Here is a 15,835-nt window from a genome sequence, read left to right as displayed (position 1 = left end):
GGTCATGATCTCACAGGTTCGTGAGCTCGAGCCCCGCACTGGGCTCTGCGTTGACGTGCGGGGCCTACTTGGGATTCTCTCTCTCTTCCTCTCTCTCTGCCCCTCCCCCACTCATTCTCCCTCTCAAAAAGAAACAAACTTAAAAAAATAAGTGTCAAAATATGAAAAAATGTGCATCTCAGAAATTGTGGTAGCGCACCATACAATAAGATATCAAAAGCAAGCAAAAAACAAGAGTAAAAAGTTTGTATGCTGACACAGAAAGATGTTATATTCCTAAATGCAGAAAAGCAAGCTAGAGACTAGTACATAAACTATGACCTCACCTCTGCTGTAAACATTTAAATAATGGACATACTGGCTAACCTAAATTCAGAAACAGACCTGGAAGGATATATATTCAATGCAGCCATCATGTCTAAACAGGCTGGAATTTCGAGAAACTTCTCTTTTGTACCTTTCTGTATTTACAAACATTTATTATTCAAATACTTAACACTGTGTATTACTTCTGTAATCAGGACGTGATGAAAAACTAGAAGTGGTAAAGTCAGTTGGATTCAATGAAAAGTAACAGTATTTTTTATACCACTTACTCAACTTCAAACCTGAAGAACTGAGGAGAAAGGAATGGCTTAAGTGGCTAAACTATACATTATAAAAAAAAAAAAATCTAATAGACTAACTTGCTGGACTACAGGTTTCTAAAAACAGAATATAGCAACACAACAGTTTTCAGTATGGTCACTGAGCTGTGCAACCATCACCACTATTTAATTTTATGACATTTTTATCACTAGCAGTCACCTCCTGCTCCCCATCCTGTAACCCCTGACCGCCACTCATCTACTTTCTGACCCTATGCAGCTGCCCATTCTGGACGTTTCACACAAACAGGATTCATACGTTATGTGGTCTTTTGTGACCGTCTTCGCTCATTTAGCAAAATGCTTTCAAGGTTCTTCCGTGATACGGCATGAATCTAGGTTGTGGATTTATGTAAAACAATGTTTTCGAGGAAACTTAATAAATTAAAAAAAAAAGAACACCCCTTCTTATGTAGAATCAGACAAAAATGAAAATAAGTCTCTATGAAGAGAAACATAGATCTCATAATTTCTATTAACCTATTAAAGATAAAGATATTAAAAATAATATTCAAAAACTAAATACACACAAAATCAAATTCAGTAGCATAATCTTGTTCTAAAGATGTTTTCTAATGAAAAGAAATGAAATGAAAAGAAATGAAAAGAATAATGTTATCTATAAAAAGTAGATTTCAAATCAGCCTAAAGAGCTGGAAAATAGCATCATTTTAAATGAGGACAGCTTCTATAACAAAAAAGAAAGAATTTATGTAATCCCAAAGTGAATTAGTTTATAGATGGATATTTCTCCAACTGGTAAGGTGAGCTGGGGAAGAAAGATTATTCTGGAAAAGATGTAATGTAGGCTTTTCAGAGCCATGTAAACACCCTAGGTTCCGTGATAAATGGAATATAGTCTAAACTTTTTTTTTCTGTAAATACACTCTCTACCAGGATTTAATGCTACAGCTGGCCAGTGAGAGATCACAGGTAGAGAACACAGAGACACTTCTTTGGTGGGGCCCTTAGGGGAAAGATTCACTTTTCCTTTCCTTTTCAAGGAGCGGAATGCTGTGCTGCATGTGGAAGTCCCAGCAGATCTCAGAATCCTAAGAATAAAAAGCTCTCAGAACCACTATATTGAAACAAAACAAAACAAAACAAAACAAAACAAAACAAAACAAAACAAAACTTGTAACACTACCCTAACTACCACTTTACCCGCTGTTGGTAAAAAGTTACCACCAGCTAATTATAGACAAGGCAAGAAACATAGCCAGTGATTCTAAAATGGGACAAAAATAACCAGAAGGCAACACAAAAATAGTCAACATGTCTACAACCGGCGAGTCTTTTCCAAATTGTCACCACTCATGAAAGTGAGGAACAAGAGCTCATAAAACATCTGCTTGTTCCGACAAGTTGGTTCTACTTACTTTGGGTCACAAAAAGAGGAAAAAACGCCCCCAAACACCCAACCAGCTAAACCCTTTGGCCAACTGCAAATGAAACTCAAGTGTTGCCCGAAGCCTCTGCGATGGTTCTGAGCCACACCGACCTGCGTGCCAGCATCCACAGCTGCACCCCACCCCTGGCCCCTCCACAGATGCTCTTCTCTGAAGCCTCCCCTCCACGAGTCATGTGGTCCCCAACTTGTCCCCTCACGGTGTACCTCTCCCTTTATGTTAACTTGTTTGGCTGTTCCTGAATCATTCTCACCAGCAAATAAACATCCTAGTAAATCAAGAAATCTGTCACTGCTCCCACTTCTGCCACCAGCCACGACAGCCCACTTGTTTCCTCCCTAGTGCAGTCAAATTCTCCACCAGGTTGTCCGCACTCTGTGATTCCCCTCCTCCTATTCTCTCTTAAACCCTTTCCAGTGAGCATTTCCCCGTCACTCAGTCGGCTGAAACTTTGTCAAAGTCACCAGCGACCTCCACTCTGCTTAAATCCGCCGGTCAATTCTCAGTCCTCAGCTTACGGGATCTATCGCACGGACATCTGACACAGCTGCTAACTCCTTCCTTCTAGAGAGGTTTTCTTCACGTGGCTTTGTGGACACACTCGCTTCTAAGTCTTCCTCCTACCTCACCCATTGCTCCGTCTCAATCTCCCTTTGCTGCTCCCATCTCTTCTCCCAAACATGCATGCCCCTTCTTCTCTGCCTACACACACTCCCTTGTTGACGTGACAGTCTCGTGACTTTAAATTTACATACTGAAATGCCAAAGACTCCCAAGTTTTCGTCTCCAGCTCAGATCATGCTCTCGAATGCTGTATACCTGGCAAGCCCATTTCACTTTTCCAAAACTGAACGCCAGATCTACCCCCACTCAAAGCCTGCTTCCCTTACACACAGCCCTCTATCAGTAAGTGACATCGCCATCCTTTCCGTTCCTCGGGCCAAGAATGTCCAAGTCCTATCCTCTTTCTCATACGTTCACATCCAATCCATCAGAAAATTCTCTTGCCTCTGGCTCTCAGTTGGGGTTTTGTTCAATCATATTGATTTCTGTTTTTTAATTTAACTCTTTACCTGGAACTTACTTTGGAACAAACACAAGACAAAACCCCAAGATGACGTGTTTTTTCAAAAAAAGAAACACCTTGGGGCGCCTGGGTGGCTCAGTCGGTTAAGCGGCCGACTTCCGCTCAGGTCACGACCTCGCGGTCCGTGAGTTCGAGTCCCGCGTCGGACTCTGTGCTGACCACTCAGAGCCTGGAGCCTGTTTCAGATTCTGTGTCTCCCTCTCTCTGACCCTCCCCCGTTCATGCTCTGTCTCTCTCTGTCTCAAAAATAAATAAACATTAAAAAAAAATTAAAAAAAAAAAGAAACACCTGTTCCATCACTGTTTATTATTAAATAATGCTTCCTGGCGAGCATGTTGATTTTAGACTCCAAATTCTCCTTGGCTTAGCAGAGTTGTTTTCTATTATAACTTCGATTTCTTTCTGGGGTTTTTTTTTTCCTCCCCTAAAATTTTCTTCAGGAATATTAATAATCTACAGGTCAGATGACTATTCTCTGCCTCTGATTCTCCTGCCACTTTTCTCAAAACTTCTCGGAAACTGGAACGTGTCTTATCATCAGTGGCACCTTACATGTGTCTGGTCAGGCAGCTGTCGCTGCGCCCGCAAGAGTGTGAATTTGTTAAAACAATGTTTTTCCTGGTGAAACATGGATAACTGCAATTTTAGTCAACAAGTCACGAATGGACCAACAAAGAAAGAAGTATCAGAGTCCTGACTGTTGTCAGAAAACCTCTGGTTAGTACCTTTTGGTAATATTAAAAAGGGCTGTCATCAGAGCCTGCACAATGGCACCAGGAGCTTAGAAGAAAATGCCAGAGACGTAATGGACAGCTCTTAAGAAATGTTCTTGATGGCCCAGAAGCCCCCATCATGTAGACAACCAGACGTCAACTCTAAAAAAGTGATTTCAAAGGTTGGACTCTTGACATTAAGTTTGGGGAATACCTCAATCAATCTATATTGCGTATCTTCTTGTTTTTAAGTGTGCAACGAGTGATATGGATTAAAAGCCTCTATTTAAATACACTAAGAGAGAATTCAATAAATACAACATAAAAATTCTACGTGACAAGAAAGCATCATGTCGTCGTTTGTTAGGTTTTTTCCCTTACTGCAGTGTTATATATACATGATGCACACGACAACGGACAGCCTCTGACTCGACAATGTATCTAGAATCACACCAGTTCTCACATCTCTAATGAGGGGAGTCACCATCATCTCCTGCCTCAATTTCTCAATGGCCTCCTCACAGGTCTGCTTGCTTCTACCCTTCTTCCCTGTCCCTGTCTAGGTCTCAACCAGCAGTCAGTGACCCTTTAAAACTTAAGTTATACCTCAAACCCTGCAGGGTCTCTGCCTTTCACTCACAGTAAACGCCGAGTCCCTACAATGGCTCTCAAGGCCTCTGTGATCTAGCTCGTCCTCTCCCACCATGACCTCTGACTCACCTAGCACTCCCTGTGCTCCTGCCTCAGTACGGCTCCCCTGCCTGTGCCCTCTGCCTGTGCCCTTCTCTACACACCCATTCAGTTGACTCCCGCACTTTGCCACAAGTCTCTGCTCGAGACTTACCCTGAGCAAAGGCGAGCAAACCGTACAGCTCCTCTTCTGTCTTTGCTACGCCCACGTTTTCTTTCTTTAAAAAGTACTTAAAATAGGTTATAATTTACTTGTTTTTAATGAATTGTTTACTCTCTATTCCCCAGCGTGAATGCTTCAAGAGGAGAGAGACCTCCACCTGTTTTGATGAATGACGTATCCCAAGCGCAGAACCTGTCACCAGCAGGCACTCAATATACAACTGCATTAATAAATGACCAGAACTGTGGCACAGACACCTGCTGAAAAGTTCAGGGATACCAAGTGAATGCAGTGACATTACAAGGTGTAGTCTAAGAACCAATCCTGATTTATTTTTTTTTAGCTACAACAAAGTTCCCTTGTGCCGTGGCACCCAGAGCAACTTGGGAGTTTAATTTCTAAAGTGCACAACAGCGGTGGCTACAGAAAGGATCTCTATTCTACGCACGGCATCTAAAATTAATAATTATCAGTAAGACTGAATTCCACACATGCTTAACACTAGTTTAAATTCTTTTAATTAAAAACGCAAGACTGCTTGTAAAAGAAATTATGTCTTACCGGTAGGTCGGTGAAAGCAATACCTAAAAAACAAACAAACAAAAACCAAAAAAAGTGGCATTAGAAATGGTTTTTCAAAGGCAGACCACAGTGACAAAGCTGAACTGAATTTATAACTGAAAACAAGGGAAGGAAAGGAAAAATTTAAAGGCTAAATATAAAATAATGAGACCAGCATTTTTCTCAATAACACCAACAGAGGTTGGAGTGAATGCTATCTCCTCTCAAAGTCCACATCCTTCTTAGTCACACGCCAAGTTTGTTTATGGGGTACCATTTTGAAAAATGGTTTTAGATATATCTCCTAGGCTATGCGAGGACCCTTGCAAGAATACTGGTTGCACGACAGTGACATCTGATTTTTGACCAACACCCAAGCTGCTCTATCCGGTCTTATCACTTAATCTTCCTCACCTGGGTTTAGTTTTTCAGTAATTCGAGGGGGGGGAGGGGATGGGCGCGGAGATTTCTTTTGTTACCAAGAAAAAGAAAAGTGAACAATGCAAAATACAGTATTTGTGTTTCCTTAAAAAAAAAAAATGTTTCCCATGAAAGTACATTCTTAAATAACTCGACTATTCTGTGACAAAAGTCAATTCCCCATTCAAAGAATCAAGATTTACACGGTTGAGAACTTCTCATGAATGTCCTGGTAGTAATTTGAACATAGTCACGTTCCAAATATACTTGAATAACGTGACGTCATTGGAGTAAGTCTACTGGCATCCCGAAGTGATGACTTAATAATCTCTCTTCAGGTATTTAAATACGTTACTTAGCGGAAAATAAAATAATAAATAAACCAAACATTTCTGTAGGGTCTCATTGATAGGTTTAAAAAAATGAGCTCTAGAAAAAGAGGAGGAGATGTTGTTGGCTAGTCAGTTAATCTCAGTTCTTCCAGTCTAAATACACATTAAAACAAAGCAAAAAAAAAAAAACCCAAACCAAACCAAACCAAAACAAAAACCCACACCAATACCATGACCTCTCTGGGACTGATCATCATCTAAAAATTGAGGGCGTTTCTGTTAAATTATCTTTATGGTCTCTCCCCACGTGGGACTTTATGGCTCTGTAATTGTGCTATACCATCAGAAAACACAATTATCTGATATTAAAGCAATAAAACGGAAAGACTATATACATCTCTACTCGATGGTTTTTAGTAAATGTGTAGAAATAGTGTTTTGTAGTCAAAGTCTTATTTTTATGACTTTTAAAAACTAGTAAATTCATGTTGGCTTGTCAAAAGGCAAACAAAGCTGGAGGTTCCCCCAAGTCCCCTGTAAAACATCCTGATCATTTTTGGCTTCATTAATAAATGGAAAGCAAAGGGACTACAGGCCAAATATGAAAATTTATTCTAAAATTTTCAGAAAACTAAACAGGATACGGAAAACATCAGAGAATATTTTAGTTGCCATTCATATCTTTACCATTTGCCATAAATTAGCAGCCTGATAAATTATTTTCCTCAAAGGTGTCTATTATAGCAAAGACTGTCTGTCTACTTTTATAGTTTCAGCAAAAGTTCCTTTTTGTTATTACCGAAATCTTCAGTCTTTACCAAAAACTCTAATGGAAAAACCCAATTCCACACATGAACATTTTGAACGTGGCCAAACCCAGCTACCACAACCTGTACACATCCAGACCACAGGAAGATGCCACTGTCACTAGTGTAATTATTGAAATTTCACACAGAAGACACTTTTTTAATATTTCTCATTTTGTGACTTGGCAAGAGGTTTTCCAAAAAGTGATCTTCAGTTGATAATATTCAATAAAACAAGTAAAAAACTTTCCCAATTAAGTTAACCTGCATACCGAACTGTTTCTCCTTTACCTATTTCCTCAAATAAAAACTTCTCCATTTCTATTTCTATGATCAGTAAATATCCAGTTTTGAAAACCTTCACGAAACAGAAACTAAAGACGTATCAGCTTTTGGGTAGAAATTATCCACTCCAGGAAGTACACAACGACACTGTGGAAATAACATTTTATTTTCTAGATGCCAGTATTCGGATCAAAGTTACGTAAGCACACTTCTGTAAAGACAGTACGTATGTTCTGCTCTCCAGGCCGTATGGCCTCTGTCACAACTGCTCAATTCTGCCACCGAAACAGGGAAAGCAACCATACACATTACACAAATGAATGGGTGTGGCTACGTTCCAATGAAACTTTACTTAAAAAAAAAAAAAAAGGACAGGAGACCAATCTGGACCATGAGCCATGGTCTGCTGACCTCTGTCCTAGAGGAGTCATTTTTTACCACTGGACTTCCAGCACCTAGCCCAGACCCTGGCAAACAATGATAATAAACAACATTTAGTGCATCCTCACTATGTGCCAGGCAATCACCTCAGAACTTCGCATGCGTCATTTCAGTCGACTTGAACAACCAAAAACAGGTGGGTATTACAGTAATCCTGTTTTACAAATTGAGGCACACAAATACTAACCTGCTAAGGTCACAAGGCCTAAGCCAGGAGACAAACGCAGGCAACGAAAGCACCCATTTCAATCGCTCTTATACTTGCCTCTCTGTGGGCCTAATAACTATTACTTTTAGAAACGAATCATGACAAATGTCTCAAATTTACTTAAAATTAGAATGTGATCCCATCACTGAAGTACCCTTTTCCTAAAAAGCATCTCACATTTTAAAAACTGTTTCTTATTCAAGAGAAAACCTCAACATAAATGTTTGTGAAACTCGAACAGGAAACTGGCACATCACCTATGATCTTTCCACTGCCCAAAATAGAATTTTTTTCTCTGGAATAAAGTTTTAAAAACATGTCTTCCTTTGCATCTTTGAATCGAAAGTCATACCTCAAAGCAGATTTCTCCTAACCTAAGACCAAATATCTGATGCGAGCAAGGCCACTGAGACCATCCCAGTTAACTGCTTTGATAAGTCAGAGCCAAAGCAGTTATTAACAAAGAAGCTGAAGAGGCTGCATCCTTCTGGAAACTGGCTGGCCACAGCAACCCAACCTTAAACACGCACATTTTGCCTGGCGTCCTGAATCAACGTTCCTGTACCAAGGACCATGTAAGGGTCTAGTATGGACTTGGAATGACCTTTTAGTCAGGTTAACACAGGGCTTCAGGATCAATATTAAAAATTGGAAGGAAAAGATTGAAGCCATATATAAATGTGAAGACATTAACTGCATACCACGAAGATGCTGAGACACTAGCAAGGAATAGCTATTACCAACGTAGCAAAACACTTAGAATTTCCCCACGATGAAACGAAAGACACAACAGCTTTTGTGTTCTATCAAAGAACATCTCTTATTTGCCTAAGGACACTATTTGCAGTCTAATTTTTCAATACTGTTTATGAGCCAACTGAAATTTCTGCCTTCTGAAGCTACTTATTACTTTTTGCTTCCTTACGCTTTACCTCATCAGAAATAATTTGCTTTGAGCCAAGGATTTTTCAAATCATGTGAAACCATTTTATTTGTAAAAGCATCAGTCTTACCATTCTTTCTTTATACTTTCTGTATAAAAACGAAAGCAAAAAGACTTCTAAGAAAAGCGAGTGTAACAACCGCATACGATTCGGAATCTGAAGTGCTGTGGGTGCACACGCAACTAAAAAAGCCTAATTTCCTACTCGTCTTACAATGGACAGGCTTCTTCGTGTTTCCATTAACCTGTTTATTGTGTATTTGCCATCTGTCTTTTATCCGTAGAGATCCTGCTGTTATTTTTTTCCTTTCAGTTCTGCTCCTTTCTGCAGAACTAACTTGTAGCCATCATCCTGCAGTCATCACACTGTTAGCAGTCTTGACCTTTCAGTAGGTCACGGCCTTTGGTTTGCTTGATAGTACCAATCTTTTCCTTCATTATTCCCCCATACTACACTACCAACTGACAGCCCTTCTCTTCCCCTTAGCACCTGTTACCTAGAGACTTCAGTCATGCTACGAAGTGTTTTACTCAAAGCAAAGCAGAGAACACTTAGCATTTACTTCTATTACTAGAATAAACACGTGAGCCCCGGGGATTATTTTCACAGTTATTCCCGTACATGTGATACAATGTGGCCTTCACAGAATACAAATTTTCACCGTTTCCTCAACCTCCACCTGTAAGGAACAAAGAAATAATGTCCACGGGCAACTATTTATAATAGAGAACTACATAATAAATGTGACTACCATGCTATAAGTACAATAATCACAATATTCGGTTATTTTACATGCAATACATTATCTTAGTACCTAAACTATGTCCATTCTTGGTGTAGAAGCAGGTATTGTTGATAAGGTTAACACAACAGCCAATGACATCACCAGTCGTAAAAGTTGGTCCATAAGGTTGTCCCGTTCCAGAAGAACAAAATGAATGTCCATCATCCCCATGATAACCATATGAATGTTTATCCCAGCCTAAAGAGAAAGTTCCAGTACATTTACAATGAAAAGTCAGGTTCCTCTGTACGAGAGCTATTCACTAAGATTACGACAAGCAAGAATGGTACAACAAACAAGAGCACAAAGATAAATTCCCAAATGTACATTTAAATTCTCAACAATTACACCACATGATTTCTACATTAAAATACTGCTCACAACACTAAGGAAAATATGCCACACAGAAGACTAAAACATGCATCAAACACGACTCCTACCATTAAAAAAAAAAAAGTCACATTTTCCGTGCATATTTCCTTTGCTAACAGACCAAAGGAATTTTGCTTTGATTTGGCTTAGACACACACACACACACACACACACAGCATTTAGTATAAAATATAAGATTTTTCTATTTTCAAAGAGTTTCCCCCCAAATTTATTTTTTAACATTGGTAAGTGGGATACCAGAAAATATAATCCAAGAATCACTTTCACACCTTCCTTAGTTTACTTTTCCTATTAGCCTACATTCCCAGAACATTAAACAAATGACAACAGGTTAAAAGCCAGGAATGTGCTGGGTAGCAAAGAGAACCAACCAATCACATGAAAATAGTTAAAGTAGTTGATATGACTATATACTGGAAGTTAAAATACCAAAACAAAACAAGCAAAAAAAGAAAAAAACCAAAAAACAAAAAACATGCATAGTACACGTAAGTTTTGCTAAATAACATAAAATTTGAATTTTTTAAAACCTCTCGGCTTCCACTTTGAACTCGTAATACACGTGATTAAAAACACAGAAAAATCAGTATTTAACGATTTCAAATTATTACTTCAAATTTAACCAGAAAGAAGTAGTTGTAAGACAGTACTATAATTCAATCACAAGTACCTGGTAGTCTATTCATGTTCACACCTTGAGCAGAAAGACCAATTCCCATGTAACTGTTAAAAAAGGGGGGGAGGGGGGAGAAAAGCATGTTATTATAACCATATATGTAAAAAAATTACCCAAAACCCTGAAACACCAGAACCCAGCCCAAGTTGAAACTCCTAGGACAGCTACAAAAGTTATTACAATTCATTAAATGGCAAAAAGGACAATATTAAGCACAATAAAACCCAGATTCACAGTAAATTCCTACAGTACTCATTCATAAAGACACCCTAACTATTAGAAATAATTATGCACTCTACTAACAACTAGAAAAACCTTTCAACTTATCCACACAAATATTTAGGATTAAGACTTCTAATAAAAAGTGTAGGGGGACTTGTGGAAGAAAAAGAAAACAATAATTAGGAAACAAATATATTTCTGAAAAGACACAGTAAAGATCTAGACCACACAAAAAAAGGAACACAGATACAGATTTAGAAAAAAAAGGATGTCAAATTCATATAAAAACATCTGAAATATTTAATAAAAATACACTTAAAAGTATTTTTAAAAGCTTATGAAATATTAATAAAACCTATAAAGACAGGAGAAAAGTGGAAAAGTATAAAGCAATACACCTGTAAATACGGACACAAAAAAACCCAACAACTAAATAAAACAGTAAACTGAATCCAGTTTGTTAAAAGGCTAATTGACTATGATTGCACCAGGATTTAAAATGGCATTTGACAGGATGCCTTGGGTGGCTCAGTCGGTTAAGCATCCGACTTCGGCTCAGGTCATGATCTCACGGTTGGTAAGTTCAAGCCCTGCGTTGGGCTCTGTGCTGACAGCTCAGAGCCTGGAGCCTGCTTCAAAATCTGTATGTCCCACCCCTTCCCCCACCACTCCCTCATTCTCTGCACCTCACTGGCTCCTGCTCTCTCTCAAAAATAAACATTAAAATAAAATGTCATTTGACCAATTTCAGCTACATTTCTAATAAAAACTCAAGCAAAATAAGAGTATAAGGAAAGTAAAATATGACACACTCCCCCCCCCCCTCCACCCCCCGCCCAACTCTAATACAGGAAGATATTCAACAGTAAACCCTGAAGCCATTTCCATTAAAATCAGGACATGGAGTTGTCTACAACTGTTAAACACTGTTTTGAAGTTTTCAGATAATTTAATAAAAATAATTTAAAAAACTAGTATAATATTAAAAGATATAATCTTTACCTGTAGTCGCTATGATTATATACGTAGAAAACCACAGAGTCTACTAAAAGCTTTTAGAATTACAGTTGACCCTTGAACAATGCAGGGGGTTGCAATACTGACCCCCATGCAGTCAAATATCCAAGTATAACTTGATTCTCCCTAACTAATTGTCTGCTATGGACCAGAGAAGCCTTATCAAACACATGAACGAACGGTCAGCTGACACATATTTTGTATGCTATGTGCATTATACACCGTACTCTTACAGTACAGTTGTAAGTGTCTAAAGAAAGAAAATGTCAAGGAAATCATAAGGAAGAAAAAATACATCTACCGTGCTGCATTTATTGAAAAATATCTGCATATAAGTGTACCCATGCAGTTTCAAACCCGTGTTGTTCAGAGGTCAACTATAATTATTTTGGCAAAGTGATTAGATATGAGACCAACATTTACATTTCTCTTTTAGTAGTAACCAGAGGAAAAAAAGTGGTGTGTGTAAATATACAGTCACAAAACTACAGAAATCATAAAACAGGAGTCCCACGGCATGAAAACAATATATTAAAATAAAAGCTATAAATACATGGATATACTATGTATTTGGATAGCCTGACAGTACAAAAAAAGACTATGTTTCTAAAATTAATATATACATGTAATAAGATTTAAGAAAGATTCCCAATGGATTTTCAAAACTAGAATGATTTTGAGAGTATTGCACGTATTTTACATGCAATGTAAGTACTGGGAGAAATAAAAGACTTAATAAAGTACAAGACTTAAGTGTTTGAGAAGAAACACGAAGCTGCGAGCAGGGACACGACGGCAGACCTGCAAGGTTCTGGGTCTAGGAGCACCCATTAATGGCTACGAGTTTCCCCTTCTGGGAAAACGACGACTAAAAATGCTCCCCAGGAGGCACATCAGCCGTGCTCACTGCTTAAGACCAAAGACTGGAACAGGCTTCCGCTCCTGAAAGGAAGAGAAGAAAATACTGATACCACTTGTTGCCTTGGCTTAAGCCTACTGGACACTGTGGCCTAGATAAGGCTAGCAGTAGCCTCCTGACTAAACCTGAACAAAGCTGTTGAATGATCAGGGACTGAATCCGCCAGGCTGCCAATCCCCCTGAAGAGAGAACTGGAAGACTCTTCTCCCTGCTTTTGTTTGGGGGCCCAGGGGTTAGAAAGTACAAACTGTCATAAGGAGATAATAAGGATAGAAAAAGATGCACAAAATGAAGGGAAACTTTAAATTTTCTAATCAAAATGAGACTACAAAAGCAAAACTCTACAGGATATACCAAACATAGGCCAAGGAAATAAATACAACTGCAACAAGAATTCATTCTAGATGACACAAATAAGTGGACAATTAAGACAGAGGGAACAATTTAAAAAGGACATTTAGGATACGTAAAAGGAAAAAGGAGCCATTAGCACGGAAAATTAAAGCAGAACATCGGTGTTTATTAAGATAGGTAGCTAATTTTCCACAACTGAAAACTATTATTGTTGAATTGAAAGCGCATACACACCGAAGAAGATAAAAATAAACCGGCATGCGGACACACTACAGAATATCGGTAACACTTAATCCTAAAAGCTTCCAAAGGGAAGATGCAGCTAATGTCCCTCCAAGAAAAGACCATTAGACTGACAGCAGATTTTGCCCCAGCGGCAGTTGATGGCAATAAACAATGGCACAAAGCACTAAGGGTAAAGAACAGTCTAGAACTTAAGGTAAAGAACCTAGAACTTAATGCCCAGATCAAGTTGCACTGAAAATGAGGGCAACATAAGGTATTTAAAGACACTAAAAAGCTAACAGTTTTACTATCCACAGACCCTCACAAAAGAACTACTTCAAGATCTGCTTTACCAGAAAGTGAAAAAGTAAAAAAAAAACAAAAAAACAAAACACAACAGAAGAAATGCAAGGGTCAAAGAAACAATAATCAGCACAAAAAATGATGACATATGTAACTAAAAATAATTCCTCAAAATACTATTATTTTAAAATTCTATAATCCATACCTAACACGCTAGAATATAATTAACGGTACTTTACATGTAAAGACACAGGAAAACATGACCCATATTCAAGAGAAAAGAAACAAAAAACAGAATGACCCTGAGATGATGGAGTGGTTGAAATTAAAATATAAAGAATTTAAAGCAACTCTTGTTACAATGCTCAAGGATGTAAAGGGAAATATGCTTGTAATCATTTCAACAAAGAAGAAGAAACAATAAAAAAAAAAAAAACCCAAAAATTCTAGAGCTGAAAAATACCTGAAATAAGCACTTACATACTTAACGGCACACTGGAAATGGCAAAATGAGTTAAGTAAACATGAAGACAGAGCGATCTGAAGAACAGAGAGAAAAAATGAGGGGAAAAAAGAGTTGCCTAAGGCAGTATCCAAAGGTCTAACATACATGTAACCCGAGTCCCACAAGGAGAAAGAGAAAATGGGTTAAAAAATCTGAGAAAAATCTCCCAAATCTGGGAAAAGCATTTATAGATTCAATAATCAACAGGTTAAATACAGGTTAAACACAAAGAAAAGCACACCTATGCACAAGTCATAAGCCAAACTGCTGAAAACTAAGAACAAAGTGAAATAGTGAAAGCAGCCAGAAAAAAAAAAAAACCTTATTACTGTCACAGGAACACTGAGCTGCATACTCGTGCATTTCTCACATGAAAATAAGAAAGTTTTATTTCACAGTAAAATATCTATAAATGCAGAAACTGGGGGAGGGGATCTCATTATATTATCACATTTAAGTTCCTTAAATTCACTGCACTATACAAAATCATGCAATAAAAACCACAGGGCTTATGGGGAAAAATGGGGTAAGAGCATGGCATTCCAAAACTCTAGCAGTAACACATTTAAAGAAGACAGAGAAGAACCCAATTAAAAAATTTTTTTCCAAAAAAAAATTTTTACACAAGCTAAATTGATTAAAATACATAAACACAACAATAAATATAGCATCCTGCACTGAAAAAGACTTGAAGTTCACTTGGGGAAGTGGGTGGCACAGGACTGTAGCTTGTGGTTTATTGTGAAGTGGTGGAAGGAAAGTTCTTTGACGGGCAAATCTGTAACAGCAGATGTGGATGGGTGTGGCTTGTAACAGGCAGTGAACCAACATAGTTGGTAGATGTTTGAGGCGTGGCATGACATATAAAAGCAAGTTTGAATTACACAGCAATGAGGGAGTGTCAAGATTTTTAAAGTACATGAACAAGAAATTTATTTTTTATTATTTTTTAATAATATTTATTTTTGAGAGAGACAGAACATGAGGGGGGAGGGGCAGAGAGAGAGAGGGAGACACAGAATCTGAAGCAGACTCCACGCTCTGAGCTGTCAGTCAGCACAGAGCCCGATGTGGGGCTCAAACTCACAAATTGTGAGATCATGACCTGAGCCAAAGTCAGATGTTTAACTGCCTGAGCCACCCAGGAGCTCCAATGAATAAGAAATCTATTATTGTGATACTCTGTGTTTAGCAAAGGAAATGGCTATAAAAATTTTTCAGATCAATATATCAATTTCAAATTATACAGTTATTAACATTTTAAAAATAATGGTTGCACCAAATATCAAATAACAGAGACTAAGAAGATTAGTTTATATTCCTACTATAGGTTTAAGGTTTAAGTCAATTAGCTTGTTAATTTCCCATCTGTTCTCTCCATTCATCCTTTTCTACGTTCTTTGTATTTTTCTATATTTACCCTTTGTTATTAGCTTTCTGCTGTATGTTTTGATAGTGTATCAATGAACACCATGTGTTAAGAAATGCATCTTTAACACACATATTCTTGACTGAGTTAGTATATTTATTACATGATGACAATGTAACACAAAACTTTTAAAAGCCCGTTTACCTCTTCCCACATTTTTGTCACTCACTCCACAAGAATGGCACCATTCTTGCTTTGTTTAGTTAATGCTACTTAACTCATTAGACACACAACAGACTTCTCATCAGAGACCATGGAAGCCAGAGGCAGTGGGATGACGTTTGGCAATGCTGAAAAAGCA

At 38.1% G+C, this 15,835-nt stretch overlaps 1 protein-coding gene across 1 annotated transcript in view; it reads right to left on the bottom strand.

Annotated features, from left to right (window-relative positions):
* Positions 1-15,835, bottom strand: part of RANBP9 (RAN binding protein 9) — a 90,992-nt gene that overhangs the window by 27,347 nt on the left and 47,810 nt on the right. The window contains exons 3-5 of the mRNA XM_043590795.1: positions 10,555-10,607; positions 9,522-9,689; positions 5,272-5,294 (exon numbers count right to left, since the gene is read on the bottom strand). Coding sequence (XP_043446730.1) covers positions 5,272-5,294; positions 9,522-9,689; positions 10,555-10,607 — 244 coding nt within the window. The remainder of the gene's footprint in view (positions 1-5,271; positions 5,295-9,521; positions 9,690-10,554; positions 10,608-15,835) is intronic.

Source organism: Prionailurus bengalensis, chromosome B2, assembly GCF_016509475.1.
Source record: "Prionailurus bengalensis isolate Pbe53 chromosome B2, Fcat_Pben_1.1_paternal_pri, whole genome shotgun sequence".
NCBI lineage: Eukaryota > Metazoa > Chordata > Mammalia > Carnivora > Felidae > Prionailurus > Prionailurus bengalensis.
Note: the sequence above shows the minus strand (reverse complement) of the source record. Positions and strands in the feature narration are given on the sequence as shown.